This window comes from Misgurnus anguillicaudatus, unplaced genomic scaffold, assembly GCF_027580225.2.
Source record: "Misgurnus anguillicaudatus unplaced genomic scaffold, ASM2758022v2 HiC_scaffold_26, whole genome shotgun sequence".
Classification (NCBI taxonomy): Eukaryota; Metazoa; Chordata; class Actinopteri; order Cypriniformes; family Cobitidae; genus Misgurnus; species Misgurnus anguillicaudatus.
Window position 1 is genome coordinate 1076750 of NW_027395276.1, and position 15170 is coordinate 1091919.

Sequence of the window (15170 nt, forward strand, 5' to 3'; positions counted from 1 at the left end):
CGTATTGCATTCAACCACAATTGTCTTCTTGATTTCTCTGAAGAAATGTCTGCTGGGATCCGGTAAAACTTAATTTTTGAACCAAAAGTGCTGTTCCTTCTAATCTGGCAGCCAAAAACACAACAAGATGACATTTTGAAGTCAAAAACTCAAACTTTTAGCGCGCCGGCTATGAGTTCCTACTTATTTTTTGCCTCCAGCTAGAGCGGTGACGTCACAGTGACGTGGGCGATTAAGGGGTCTATATTAACAGGAATAATATTTATTATAACGGTCTCTTTTGGTAAGTTTTGGAGTAAGGAGAAGTAGTTAATTTGCATTTAAAGGTAAAAGTCTAAGAAAGTCTATAAAGTCTTAATTTCTGCAGTGGAAAGCCTTGAATTCCAGTCAGTATATAACTAGCCTGGCTAACACCAGACCAGTCTTATAGAGAACCACATGCTAATTTTCTCGGATTTGAGGCGTGGTTTACGAATGCCCAGAGCCGTTTATTGGGCACTACGAATGTCTATCAAATGCGTCTGTACTTAGCTCATAGCCAATAGTTTCAATTATACCAGATGAGAGCGTCATAAATTCAAACGTAAACAACTTTTATCGGTTCGTGTGCACACATCTGAATGCTATGCAACTAAACCGGTAGCTGTATATTGTAATGAAAAGCAACACAACTTAGTGGCACTGTGACAACCACAGTACAGACATAATGTCAATATGATATTAATAAATTCCACTTACCATTTATAAGTTAAATGGACTTCGTCGACAACGATGCCTAGCAGGTTGGCCCTATAAAACTCTGTGGTTATCATGTCTTGTCATATCCAAACATCCTTCTTGAATATGAAATTGTTTAACGCCAAAAGTTGCTCTTTTTTTAAAATAAACTTGCGTTCAAACTATTTAGAACACTATCTAAGGCTGCGTTGAAAAGTAACTTTGCGTCTGTTCCCGTGTTATAACAAATAACAAAACTGCTTTGGTGCGTTGCATAGACGTCGTCATCGTCTTGCTGCCCCCTCCCCGTTCTGTGATTGGTTCTCTATTTATGGGGCAAAAAAGGGCCATAGTTTCCATGCTAGACTTGCAGCGTGAATAAATTTGCACGCTAGGCAGCATGGAGAAACTCAGGCTTGTATATAACAGCAACATTTGTAAAATCTCTATTAAACATCGTTGCTATTTCTGTCTCTCTTCACAGTGTCACAGCCAAATGGTTTGGATGCAGATTATAAATAACGTGATAATGTGAATGTCATTGGATCAGTTGCGAGAAGTTTCAGAGATCAGCACAAATACAGACAATCCCACCGGCTGGAGCGCTTCCTTCTGTTTGTATGCTGGACATAAAGCTCAGATGACTAAAACAATCTGGCATCGTGTTAAATTATCCTCAGAAGATCAGAGGACTTCTCTATGTTAACCATCTCCATGCTATTGAGAAGATTACAGACAGAGGAGAATGTCAACAGAGACAGAACTTCAAACAGATGTCAAACTCAATGTCAAAAAGGAGTCCAAGAGAAGAGGTTAGTCTTTTTCTAAATATGTAAAAATACAGTGGCAGAAAATGTATCCTTGCTTGAAGAAACTTGATTTTTCTTCAGGGTACAGATTTTTAATTGCACGTCACACAGCAAGCCAATCTCTTAAATTTACACTGAAAGTCTGTGCAAAAAATGCAACCAAATGCCACCAGCTACTTTGTCAGTTAAAGGAAACACTGTATATTTGCAAATATTATGATACTGCCCTTTTTTCCTCAATGTAAGTTATATCACTACATGATCTCACAAATTTCCGTGAAATAGTCACAAAATATTTTGCTAATTTTTGCGTGTCATTGTCACGTATTTCCACCATTTTATGTGCCCGTGCCACGACTTTCTTTTTCGTGTCAGTTTCACGTATTGGTTACTCAATTTTTTTTTAACCATTGTCGCTTCGGTTTGGGGTTAGATTTGTTGTTTGCGTTAGGATGTCACTTTAAGTATTGGTTTATACTATTTTTTCGTATGCTTTTTAAACCATTGTTGCATGACTTTAGGGTTAAATTTGTAGAGATGTTCCGATACCATTTTTCTCTTCCCGATACCGATTCCGATACCTGGGCTCAGGGTATCGGCCGATACCGAGTACCGATCCGATACCTGGGTGTGTCTCTGTATAATATACAGCTGTACATACTACTAGCCCTGTATGAATGGATATAACGGTTTTATGGTGTGCTTCAGACTTATTCCTGTATAAAACATTAACAAATACATACAGTGAACTAGTATTTTTATTATCTGAAAGACATTTAACAGTAATATTTATTTTTCTTATGAGAAAATCAGCCACAAATCTAACACTGTAAACTGAAAGGCTGTTTTAGTTTTAGAATTATTGGAAAAATCTGTGGAATTCTTCGGATGGTTTTAAATTAAAGAATTTAAGCTATTAAATAGTACAAAATTGCATCTAAAATAATTACTTTTTAAAGGCTTACAATTAAAATGAATACACCAAACCAATGAGTCCTCTGAATTAAACTGGACCAACATGAACCAGATAATGTGCTTGTCAATATAGAATTATAGTTTGTAGCCTAAAATGACATAAATTATTGTTAATATATATTATAGCAAAATAAAAGCTTGTGTTACTACGTTCTTATTATGAATTAAGCACGTATGAAGATAATTTCATCATTTTTACAACGCAATGTAAACTAACAAGAGCAGTCTTGTAAACTGATTTGAAATGATGATGTGTGCTGACTTTTGCGTCACATAGACGACAGAGACAAGGCAGATCTGCGGTTAAACTCAGTGGTAAGTTTTATTTCATCTCATATATCAAACGGTTCATACTCTTACCATTAAAAACAATCACAGCAAACAGCACGCGCAGGGTTCATGTATTTGTCAATGCTGCTCACAAACGCATGAGGGTATGTGTGCTTGTTGTCAATGACATCTCAAATCTCAAGCGCGGGGTATGTGTGCTTGTCAATCACGGGCATTAAATCTGCGGAGTTCTCCGTGGAAATCTGCGGGCGCGGATTCCGTTGAGACATGTCAATGTTTTATTAGTCTGAAATACTTACAAACAGCGGACATACGGCTGCACGCTTTCATTCCTTCGCCGCTCTAAGTAAACAATGGTTGCGTCACGCATGTGGTAACTTCCTGGTGTTCGCATTCAGAGCAGCGAAGAAGAAATGAGTTTCGCTTTGCAGCGTTAGCTTTAGTGTTAGCTATAACGGGCATAACTAGGTTTATTAGGAAAATGGTATCGGATCGGTACATGGGTTCAAGTACTCGACGATTCCGATGCCAGAATTTTTTGTGGTATCGGCCGCATTTCCGATACTGGTATCGGAATCGGAACAACTCTATAAATTTGGTTTGGGTAAGGATGTCATTTTATGTACCAGAAAGTCGTTCTAACCCCAAACCTAAGCGACAATGGTTAGTAATATGATATGCTCACACAAAAATTTCTGCAAAAGATGCTTTCCAACAGGTGTTTTAGCATTCGTTGTAAACTTGTGGACCTATTTTTCCAAACGCCTCACACCCGTACATTCTTCCGTTGAGAGCTTGAATAATAGACACTCCAGCCCAGTTGGTGGCGATAATCCACCTTTGCCAATTGCAAGAATACAAACAACGTTCCCGGCGTGGAGTAATACCGTACCTCACAGCACATCTAATACAAGTCAATGGAGTTGGACAAAAACTATGATAAAACCTGTTGGAAAGCATCTTTTGCAGCGATTTTTGTGTTAGCATATTAGTGAACACCCCTGACCACTCGGTGAGTTTCACGTCTTTGTAAACGAAAGTTTAATGCATTTTAGGAAGGATTGTTCCAGTGCACCTATGCAGCTATTGTAGAGGTGGGGGCTGATACAACAAACACCCGAAAATTCTCGGGCCAGCATCATTTGTCCAAATTTCAGTCAAAACCATTCTATTTCATCATAAACAATCTGAAAACAGGGCTTTAATTGTAAAATACCGAACTTGTCCTTTAACGCTTCTGATTTACTTTTAATGTGTGATGTCATGCGATGCCGAACTGAATTGTGGATCCGTCAACGTTGCGTCACTGCCGTTGCTCAAGGCAGATGTAGAACATTTCTCAACTTTTTCGCCAAAAAGTGCGTAAGCCAATCAAATCCCCTTATGTGTTAATAACCCAGTGCGAGCCATCTAATTACGTTTATGCAAGACCGGAGCATGTGCTGCGACCACTGTGATTGGCTGTTGGCCACACTTTAGACAAGCCTTTTTTTATTAGAGAGAAGAATATTTTCATCCCCTTCCCTCCGAAACTTCGAATATTCAGTGTTGATTACTTAATTGTGCTATTCCTGTTGCTTCTGTTAATAGTAATTGTAAGATCAGTAATTACAGTAAGACACATCTTTAAACCAGAAAGCTGTGTTCAGTTGTGTTTCAATGAGTTGTGTTTTTATGAAAGATCATCTAACTTGATGGGTATATTGTTCACTGTCCATGAATGATAAATGAAATCGCCTTATTTTTCCATCACCATAGCAACGACCTCTAACTGATAATAATCCTTGTGAAAACTGAACTGAACACACAGCTGTCACCAAAATACAAAAACACATACACTAATATAAACAAATCTGTTTATACAGTTTATAACTTTGTGAGGGGGCCCTGTTAATAAAAACCTATTCATTGTTAAATGAAGCTATAAACAAAATGTTAAATAAAAGCATGTTGTATTATCTTTTACTGAAGCTGTATGTTTTTGCCATGTGGACATTACTTTGACACTCATGAGAATACTACTAATTATAATATTGACACGTTTACTGAAAAGCCCTTAATCGGTTACATTTGTATTTAGAAAACAAGGTCTACTGCCAAATATATTCTTTAAGAGCTGTAGCACATCAAGGAAACAAATCGAAAATTACAAATAAAATGTAACCAAAATAGCTGTCAGAAAATCTATAACAAACAACTATAACAATCGGCCAGTCAATGAACTGCAGATTAAAGGCGCTCTAAGTGAATCTGTGTGACGTCACTTTTTGTTAATGTTTGAACTGTTTTCAAACAAACGGAGCGTAGCTAACTCCTCCCTTCCGTGCTTTCATGAACGCGCCCAACACCCGTCCCCAAATCCTTCTTGTCGTTTAATGGCTGGAACACTTTGTTATGTTTCGTGGTGGTAGGTTTGGCCACTGTGTTTTTATTGCAGTTTGTAGAGCCTGGGCTGTCTACAGAGATCGCGTTTTTTTACAGTTTGATCAGCGGACAGGCAGCAAGCAGATAGTGAGGAGATGTTTGCTGTATGTAACAAAAAATGTTTTATGGTCTAAAACGCGTGAATTTGCTTAGAGCACCTTTAAGTCACTTCCGTATTGGCTTCATCAGAGAGATCGGAAGGTTGTCCCCCGATCAAGAGGCATGTCGATAGGCGTCAACTGCATGCGGCACTCTAACTGAAAAAATTTAACTATCGTGAGATCGGAGTGCTTGTTACAATTTCAAATGTCTCTTGTGGCACAGTGATGAAGTATCTTTTAAAAAAACAAAATTTATTGTCCACATTTTATCCATTTTAACAGCTATAAGTAATTTTGCAGCTACTACTCATCTACTAGTTATTAGAGTATTACTGTCTACTTTATATTTATTAACACTTTATTATGATGATCCCTCAACAGACATTTAACTATATAAGTATATATATATAAGTAACTACATGTCAACCTATTCTTCTAACTCTAACCTCTTCACTAACCCTACACCTAACAGTCTACTAATACCGGTAGTCTAATAAGAGTTTGTAGTTGCAATGTTACTTATAATTATTTAGTCGAATGTCTAAAGTTGACTATTAAAATAAAGTGTAACCAAACCGGTGGAAAAAAACAGTCTGCTAAACAAAAAATTCATAATTAAAATATTTCTGCATTGAATAATGTATTATTTCTGGTTAGTCATCTGTTGGGGGTTCAGAAGTCGGTCAGTTCCTTTATTGAGCCTCAAACAAGTAAACAGCCTCCTGACAGACTGAGGCATCTGGAGAGTCTTTCTCCTCTCCATGTGCTTCCATCTGTCCGGCTCTCACGCGACTGTTTAACGTCTGAAGTTGGCTAACACACATAAAGAGACAGCAGGCTTCTCCAGGAGGTCTTTCCAGTGCTCATTTCTCCAAAAAGATACTTGGTTTTTGTAAGAGAACAGAAATTGTGCAAAGAGTGACAGAGAGAGAGAGAGAGAGAGAGAGAGAGAGAGAGAGAGCAGAAAAGAGTAGTGTAGTTCAAATCATAGCATGGTCATTTTAAAGCCTATATACTGGTTTATCAAAAACCCAGACAATTGGAAAATGTGGCTATTTGACTGAATGATGAATGTAAGGCTACATTCCAAAATAACTAATATGCATTAAAATACATTTTGATAAAGATAAATTGATAAATTTCATAGCCTAAACAGACAGCATTGTATCCAACTGTATTTATTTGAAGCTTAAAAAATAGATGTTTAATATGCTTGTTGCAGGATTCAGTGGTTTAATGAACTGTACAAAAGTTGGCACTTGCATCATCCTGTGTGTGATTTGAATCTTTGCCATCTTCATTTTTAATGCCAAAAATATGCTAGACTCTTCTACATCTGTCCCAAAGTTTAAAGAGACAGATCACTCAAATATCTTTTTACAGGAACAATGTGTTCGTCTTGTTTTACATTAACTTTTTTCCTCCAACACCTTGCATTCACCTTTAACTGCATTGTGAAACTGTGATGTACATTTACAGTGGCATCCTGTACAGTGTCATACTGTAATTTGCAATGAAATATATGCGGTAATAAACCTGTTTTAGTGCACCCGAGTGCACCAAACATGACATCTAAATCCTTATTTACTTGCGTATGTGTGTCAGTATCTGTGTCAGTATCTCCAGACGCGAGTGTTTTCTTTGTTCTTCCGTCAAACATTTCACGCGAGGGGAACGCACATACACAAACACACGAGTCAGGAAACTCAACGCGCTTTTTGGTATTCTTATAAAATACGCGATTGCAACCAGTACAATCCTTATTTGGTTATTTCCGCATATCTCCGCACAGCAAGTTTATTAAATATATTGTTTTATGTGAATGAGCAGACCGGATAATTTTCACATCATTTTGAAGAAAAACTCTTGACTACTAGATCCTGTTTTGAAAAGTCTTGGGAAAACATGTTTAGAATGAGTTTTGTGGACTTGTATCAGTGACTTAAAAATTTAGCTTTTTCAAAAACCACACATAAACATTTTTCTCTCAAAAATACAAACATGTACATACATGTTGATCAGATAATATTGTAGCCCAGTTTGTGCTGAACGCAGTGTTATGAGAATTTTGCCATTTTATATGTTTTAAGCAACTGAAAAAAGCACAAATGTCAGTGCATGTCAAAACTTCCCCAGGGCCCTAAAAACCCCTTAGACCCCAGAGGGTTAAAATAAAACATATACCTGTTTATTTTTATATAAATAAAACCTTTATTAACAGGAATTTACTGTAAACCTTAACTGCACTTTACATTTTACTGTAAATTTAGAGTATAAAACCCCATTTTCAAGCTTATGTGCTTTGAGGACAACATTGGCTGGGTTGCAAGCATTGTTCATTTTTCTATAAAGGCCCTGTGCCATTTGCCCACATGACTTTCAATCAGGATTACACTGGACAGTATGCATAAGATCCATCTTTACAGTAAACACTGCTTGTTGTCTACTGTATATGAGTCCATATGATAGAGTGTAAATAGTGACAGCGCTGCAGTAAATTATCAAGTGATTAATTTACAGATGATTTAGCCTTTTGTTATTGTTTTACTGAAATGTTCATTTAAAGTTATCATTATGGTGATCAGTGTTTACTTGGGCATTTCACACTTAACTTCAACACATGAAGTTGACCATGCGTCAATAGTTGACGCGGAGGGTATACCTTTCGCGTCATTTTTTGACGAACTGGGGACTTCAATACTATTAGGTACGCGAAATTAAACAGTTGTCACCTGGCGTTGGGGTTAGGGTTAGGTTTGGGTAGGGATGTCATTATGTAAATCTAACCCTAAACCGACGCGAAAATGGTAAGAAAATAGGAAAGAGAATGCAACGGACTTAATAGTATTGAAGTCCCCAGTTCGTCAAAAAATGACGCGAAAGGTATACCCTCCGCGTCAACTATTGACGCATGGTCAAGTGTCGTCAAATATTGACGCCATGGGGTGAGACTGGGTTGTTAACTTGCAGTACTTTAATTATTTTTCATCAATAACAGCAGTGTTTTATTAGGAACAATTCTGTGTTGAGAAACAAAAAAATAGGGATGCTCCAATCGATCGGCTGCAGATCGGTATCGGCTAATCACAAAGACAACAAATCGGTACTTGGTATTGGCTGCCAAAATCCTGATCGGAGCATCCTTAACAAAAAGATTTGTTCAGAAAGTGGTGTCATTCAGTTTAATGCAATAATGCAAAAATTGTGTTTAAAGTGTGTTTGTTAATATGATTTACAATAGCACTCCTAAAATACTTTACATGGCTGGGAACTCAATTATCAGTGTTTATTCTGTAAATTATTCAAAATGTATATACAGCACATTTACAGTGAGAAGTCTAACAGTGTGACCTCACATATAAGTAACAAGAGATCAAACTAAACTATTGCAGTTTTGTTTTGTTTTTGCAGTATTGTTTTGGGGATTTAAATTTACATTGATGTATCTGGCAGACACTTTATTTAAAAGCATTTTTTAGAGCATTTAAAATAAACGATTTTATATACATCATGAATTACCTGGGAATTGGACCCATGGTCTTGCATTGAAAGCTGCACACCAAGGAGATATAAAATCTTATTTTAAAACTGTAGAAATATAATATGACCCTTACACTGAATGGATGTGACTGAGGTAAATTATCTCAATAATTACGCAGAAAAGCAATAAATTATGCCGAACATAACAAGCTTGACATTTTCACAGCCACATTAAGACAACGTTAAACCACTATAGTTAAACAAGAAAGCATTTAGTCTACACGAGTGCTTTGAATACCAACCACAGAATATTACAAGAGTCTTCTTTAAGTGCTTCACTCTTGGAATTAGGTCATTGTGTAAGCAGTGTTGTGTGTGTCTAATTAATTTATACATAATTATATAATTCCCCTGATGCATTTCCAGTTAAGTTGTCCTTTTAAAATGCTATACAGTCAATATGAACACTTCTTTTATGGTTAGGATTGATATCTTTGATTTGATTTACTTACAGGACTTGCATCAGATAATCCATAACTTACGTTTTAATTGTATCAAATCATCAAGTAATTTATTAAAGATATTTTACCCTTTTATGTACAATAAGGATATTAAAGGTATAATTTGGCCAATAATCTAATTACCCCATGATTTACTCACCTGAGTTGAATATGGATATGGGTTCTGCCTCATTCAAGCCCATCCATCCCTCACAAAAGTAATCCACACAGCTCCATTGGGATTAATAAAGCTCTTCTGAGGGTAATCAATGCGAGAAATATCCATATTTAAAACTTTGCAAATGAAAATACATAGCTTCCGGCAACGCCGCCATCTAATGCTGCATTTACACCAACCGCGTTTCTACCGCGCCTAGTTTCACGCTTGAACAGTTTTAATGCATTTACGCGTCTAGAGCAAGCATTTGATGCACGTCAGAGTGACTCAAGTGACTCAAAAGTTAAATGTGTATTACAACTTACCAGGTTGCCCAATGTCCTCACTGACACTCTTCCAAGCGAGGTCCTTTTTATTCCTGTCTCTATAGAAATAAGAATGGGTGACTGCTCACGGACAATATCAAGAGTTTATTCAGGTTGAATGAGTGACTCCGGGCGGCAAGCAGGCTCCTGATTGGTTAACGCGCCGCAACATTCCGTCAAAGTTAAAATTTTTCAACTCGGGCGTAAGCAGCAAATTCGTGTCAAACGCAAAATGCACAAAAAGCACCATTTGCGCATACCATGCCAGGGGATTCAATTCGCGCGAACTAGACATGCGAATGAGGCGGAATCGTGGAACCGTACCAAACGCCTCATTCGTGCCGCATAACCTTCAGACGTGCGTCAGCGCGTCTTCACATTGACTTAACATTGAAATCATTCACGCTTCACGCCTCTACAGCGGCTGGTGTAAACGCAGCTTTGGACTCCTCTGCATTCAGGAGAAAGTATCAGCGTAATGTACGCACTTTTCGTAGTGATGTACACTGTAAAAAAATTCAGTGGAAATTGCAGCTGGGTTGCCGGTAACTTACCGTAGATTTAAATGTATGTTTTTTTACTGGCAACATTTTGTTCAAAGTTAAAAGAACATTAAACATTTACAAGTCTTTGTCTTTACAGAGTAAAACTAAAAAAAAACAGCATCAAGCAAAACATTCTGGGAAACAAAATCTGAAGCAAAAAACAGAAAAAGGTTCATGATGATTTCTGGTTCCCAGAATGATTTGCATGAGGCTGTTATTGTATAGTTTTATTCTGTAAAGATAAAGACTTGTTAATATTTAAAATTTATTCAACTTTGAACAAACTCTTGCCAGTAAATAACATAAATTTAAATCTACAATAAATTACAGGCAACCCAGCTGCAATAACATTGTAATTTCTACTGAATTTTTCTACAGTGTATGACGAATGCAGAGGACCCTTCGCATCTCTCATACGTCAATACAAAAGTGCGTACACTAAGTGGTGTTTGCTCATGTTTTTAAACACCATCCTCTTTTATCCTTCACTAGCGTTTACACTTTAACTGTTCACACATTCTGCTGCTTAACAACTGAAACCGCATCTAAATCCTAAAGTTGTTGTATTTTTACACTGATATTTGCTAAGCTTTAATATGTGTTAATATTTGGGCTACAAAGGATCAGGCAGCATATGGATGTGTGCTTATATAGACGCTGATGATAATGGATAGTGTTTTACTCCTGCCGTTTGATTGGCCGGGTGGTCTCCCTTAATGACCCATCTGTTCAACTTTCTGTTAAATCTGTGATTTATGTTGCTGTTGTGTTAGGGTTGCTGTACGTGGCTTGTTGTTGTTTTGTCTCTTTGCCATCAAATGGTGGAATTTTGCAACCAAAATTTGGGAGTGTGCCACTGAATTTTACATCCAGTCGCACATGTGCGACTGGGTGATTCTCACGAAACCATTGAAACACCACGGCACTAATGTTTTTAGCTTTAAAATGTGTAATATAGTAACATTAAAAATTAACACAATACTGTGTTCTACCTTGCACAATGTGTGATTTCAACATAAGAATTTATAATTGTAAATTTTATCTAATTTTCTGCTGAAATTCTCATTACCGCAATGTGTCCGGCTGTGTTTGAACATGCGTTATGTTGTAATTTAATCAAATTAACACAAAAATATTAAGAAAAAAAATAAATGGATGTTTTGCTAGACTACTTTAGATGACAGAAAAAATATTTACTGGATATTCATGTATAATAATAATGAAGAAAAATTAGGAAAGTGATGTGTCCATGCCTGATGTTCTCATCCTCCGCAACACTTTTTGAGAACAGTTTAAGCACACATACAGAATTTTAATAAAGTTTGATTTTGAGTGACCAAGCACATGGACCAGTTACTTCAAGATGGCTACCAGTTAAGATCATTTTTTTACAGTTAATTTGAAATATTTTCAGAATGCTTACACGACATTTTGATTATCATTACCACAACAGATGCTTATTAAATGTTAATTTAATTAATAGAAGCATAATACTTTGATTTTAAATGCATGTGCAGAATCTCCAAATTATGTTCTTTCAGGTTTGTCATGTCATTTTGAAAATATGTCAGTGTTGATGTTTTCTGACTGTTGCAGTAATGAGATTTTTTAGGACAAATTTTTTAAATTATATTACAAAAAGTGTTAAATGATAAGTAAAACTTAATGTTCCCATTTAATCCAGACTTTGTTTTTCAATGTCTGGTGGGAAAAAAAGTAAATTTAAGCAATTTTTACATTTTCATGCTTGACATTTTTAAAACCAAGTTTTCGTGAGAATCACCCGACTAGTAAATTTGACCTTTTTTGTAATGTGACACTGAATTTGAAACAGCACATTGTACTTTCTGCATCTATCATCAAAGTATTTATTAGTAATACATACAAATAAATTTTTTGGTTGCACCCCTAAAATTTTCAGTAAAAAAAAGTTAGTCTGAAGCCCTGGCTAGGTTGCTGTTGTTTACTTCATGTTCTGGCTGTTTCTTGCCTTTGTTATGTTTATTTTGCTACATTCAGTAAATCTCTGAAATACTTTACATTGATTGGTCAGTTCGGAGCACAGACATTTAGTTTTTCTTTTAAAAAGTATTTCATGTAAATTGTCAAAATGGGAATCCATCCAATATTTAAGTACTGTATAATGAAATAATTTTCCAAACATGCCCCTCGTATGCCATTGGTTGGAACAACAGATGATACCACCCCAAACTCATATTGTCGGCTAAGCCAATGTTGTTATTTCAGCAAGGTTTTGACATTGCAGTACATTTTGTATTTACAGTTATTTGAGGACACCATGGCTTACTTACAGTTTTAAAAATGTTTCTTCAGATAAAATCATTATAAATGAATGATCCTAATGAAACCCAGTTTGGGGTCTCTACATCTACCCGTCTATAGGCAGTTTTGCAAATTTTGGAAAAAAGGTTTTATCTTCGAGCCTCTGAACCCATGAAATTGATTCATAGAGCAAGACATAAGATGACCAGGCGGACCGTACATAAATGAAAAAGAGCCTCTGCTAGACTAATATAATTGTCCTCAAAAGTGTCCTTCACTTGGTGCTCATCACAAAAAGCTCTTTCATTATCTGAACATGTTGAGGGGGTTTGTCCTCCATTCAAATTCTCTAGATGGATCATCATTTGTAGTTTCAGTTTAATTGTTCAGTGTATCTCATTATTTGAAATGGGAACTCTTTTATTTTTCTCTATATGCATCACATTAAAATGATTCATTCATGAAATGCTTTCATCCAAAACATGACTGAAGATAGAGAGTATGTACAAAGCAAACAACTGTATGGTGTATTTTCAAATTCATTATTGTCTTTATTGAAGTGGAGATTTCGGCAACTGAAATATTATTTATAATTATTAGTTATTATTTATATATTAATATCATATTTCAATTTAAACCTTAAAAACTATTTAATTTAAAAAACTATATTGTTAATTGTTTGTTTAGAAATGTTTACTAATACAACCTTATTGTATAGTGTTACCGATTTATTATTTCAACGTATGTCGCATTTCAACAACAGTGTTTTATTTAGTAATGCATTTTAAATTCCTATTACTAGATAATAAAAACTAGATGTTTAAAAGAGTACTTCGTAACTGTTTTTGGATTTTAAAGGTGTGTAGATTTTTAGTGCCATCTAGTGGTGAGGTGGTGAATTTCAACCAACAGCTCAGTCTACAGCTCACCCCTCACTTTCGAAAAGCTACGGTATCCGGCACAAGACAAACATGTCATCATCTGAGCAATGCTATCTCACGAGAATTCATACATATTTTACAAGTTGGATACTTTGCATTAATTTATACGACCACATTCGTAAATGTTTGTATGATTTGCCTTGACCCTTGTGAAGTTGGTTAGGGGTTCGGTTTTGTTGTTGTTTTTCATGAGAATTGTACAATTTTGCATGATTAACTTCGAATTAAGACAAATTAGCCAACTTGTAAAATATGTACGTTTCCTTATGAGATCAGGCTGGTCTGAGACAACGTAGTGACAAAACGTGCTCTGTAGATCAGTTTGTCCAGGGTCGGCGCTGTGGTGGGGCATTCGAGGGCCGTGCCCCCCCCCTAGTGGTCATTGATGCCCCTCCTAGTACAGGCCCCCAAAAAAATCCCTTTTAGTTAATATTTTAATATTAAATGTACACACTGTAATTTAAATAAAATAAAATGATGGGAAAAATTATTTCGCATAATTTCGGTTGTTCGTGACATGTTACTAAGCTACGTCATTATTGGACAATTCTTATTGGTCGCTGAGTAAACTTGTTACATTTGACTTTTAGCGCGCAAAATCGAAAAAACAGAGAATCGAAAAAACTGTTTCTCCGTCTATATTATAGACAGTTGGCGGCTAATTGTCGTAAATATAGACAACAATGGATTTACGAAAATGGTTTAGTCCTGCGCAGCCTCTTCAATTAGCAGCATCTGATTCTCCGGCCACCGCCACCAGTACGACGGTCTGTGAGAGCCGAGCTGGCCCATCTGCTATTGCTACCTCCGGACAACTTCCGAAAGTAACTAGCGCAGATATAGAGCAACAATCGTCAAGCCCTCCAAGTCAGCGGACAGCGGTTGATGACATCGGGACCGACAAGCCTGTTCAAATTGTGTTAAAACAGTATCCGGTTACAGTGTACAGTGGTAAGGGGCGATCATTCGTTGATAAATGGTTTCACAACAGAGAGTGGTTGGAGTACAGTGTCAAGGCAGACGCAGCATTTTGTTTTTGCTGTCGGATGTTCAGCTTTGCTAGAAAATCTGGAACATTGGATGCCTTCGCGAGTGTGGGCTATCGTAACTGGAAACACGCAATGGCCAAAGACCGTGGATTTCATAAACATGAAACTTCAAAGGACCACATGTCTTGCTATGCAATGTGGAAGGAGAGAGAGATGCGTCGGAATATGGGGAATGAGGTATCAACACTTGTCAATGCAGATCAACTAAGGAAAAATCGATATTATGTGTCCTCACTAATAGATGTGGTTGGGTTCTTGGTTGAAAACCAGTTGCCACTACGGGGGAAAATTGACGCTTTTGATGAGATGTCGGATGGAGGGTCTGGACTTTTCCTTTCCATGCTTTATTACACCATCCAAAAGGATCCTGAATTGGCTAATGTGGTGAAAACAATTCCTCGCAATGCCACTTACACCTGTCATGATATGCAAAATGAACTTATAAGAACACTCAGTAATGTGGTGACAGAGGCTATAGTGGAGGAAGTCGGTGACTCCTATTACACTTTGAAAGTTGATGGGACGCGTGACCCCACAGGATGTGAAAATATATCGATTGTGCTTCGATTTGT

The 15170-nt window shown here is 36.7% G+C and overlaps 1 protein-coding gene across 1 annotated transcript in view; it reads left to right on the forward strand.

Moving 5' to 3' along the window:
* The window catches only part of LOC129443139 (complement component C8 beta chain), a 96543-nt gene that overhangs the window by 28999 nt on the left and 52374 nt on the right, over positions 1–15170 (forward strand). Inside the window, exon 2 of the mRNA XM_073864393.1 lies at positions 1202–1529. Within this exon, the coding sequence (XP_073720494.1) occupies positions 1463–1529 (67 nt within the window). The 5' untranslated portion in view covers positions 1202–1462. The remainder of the gene's footprint in view (positions 1–1201; positions 1530–15170) is intronic.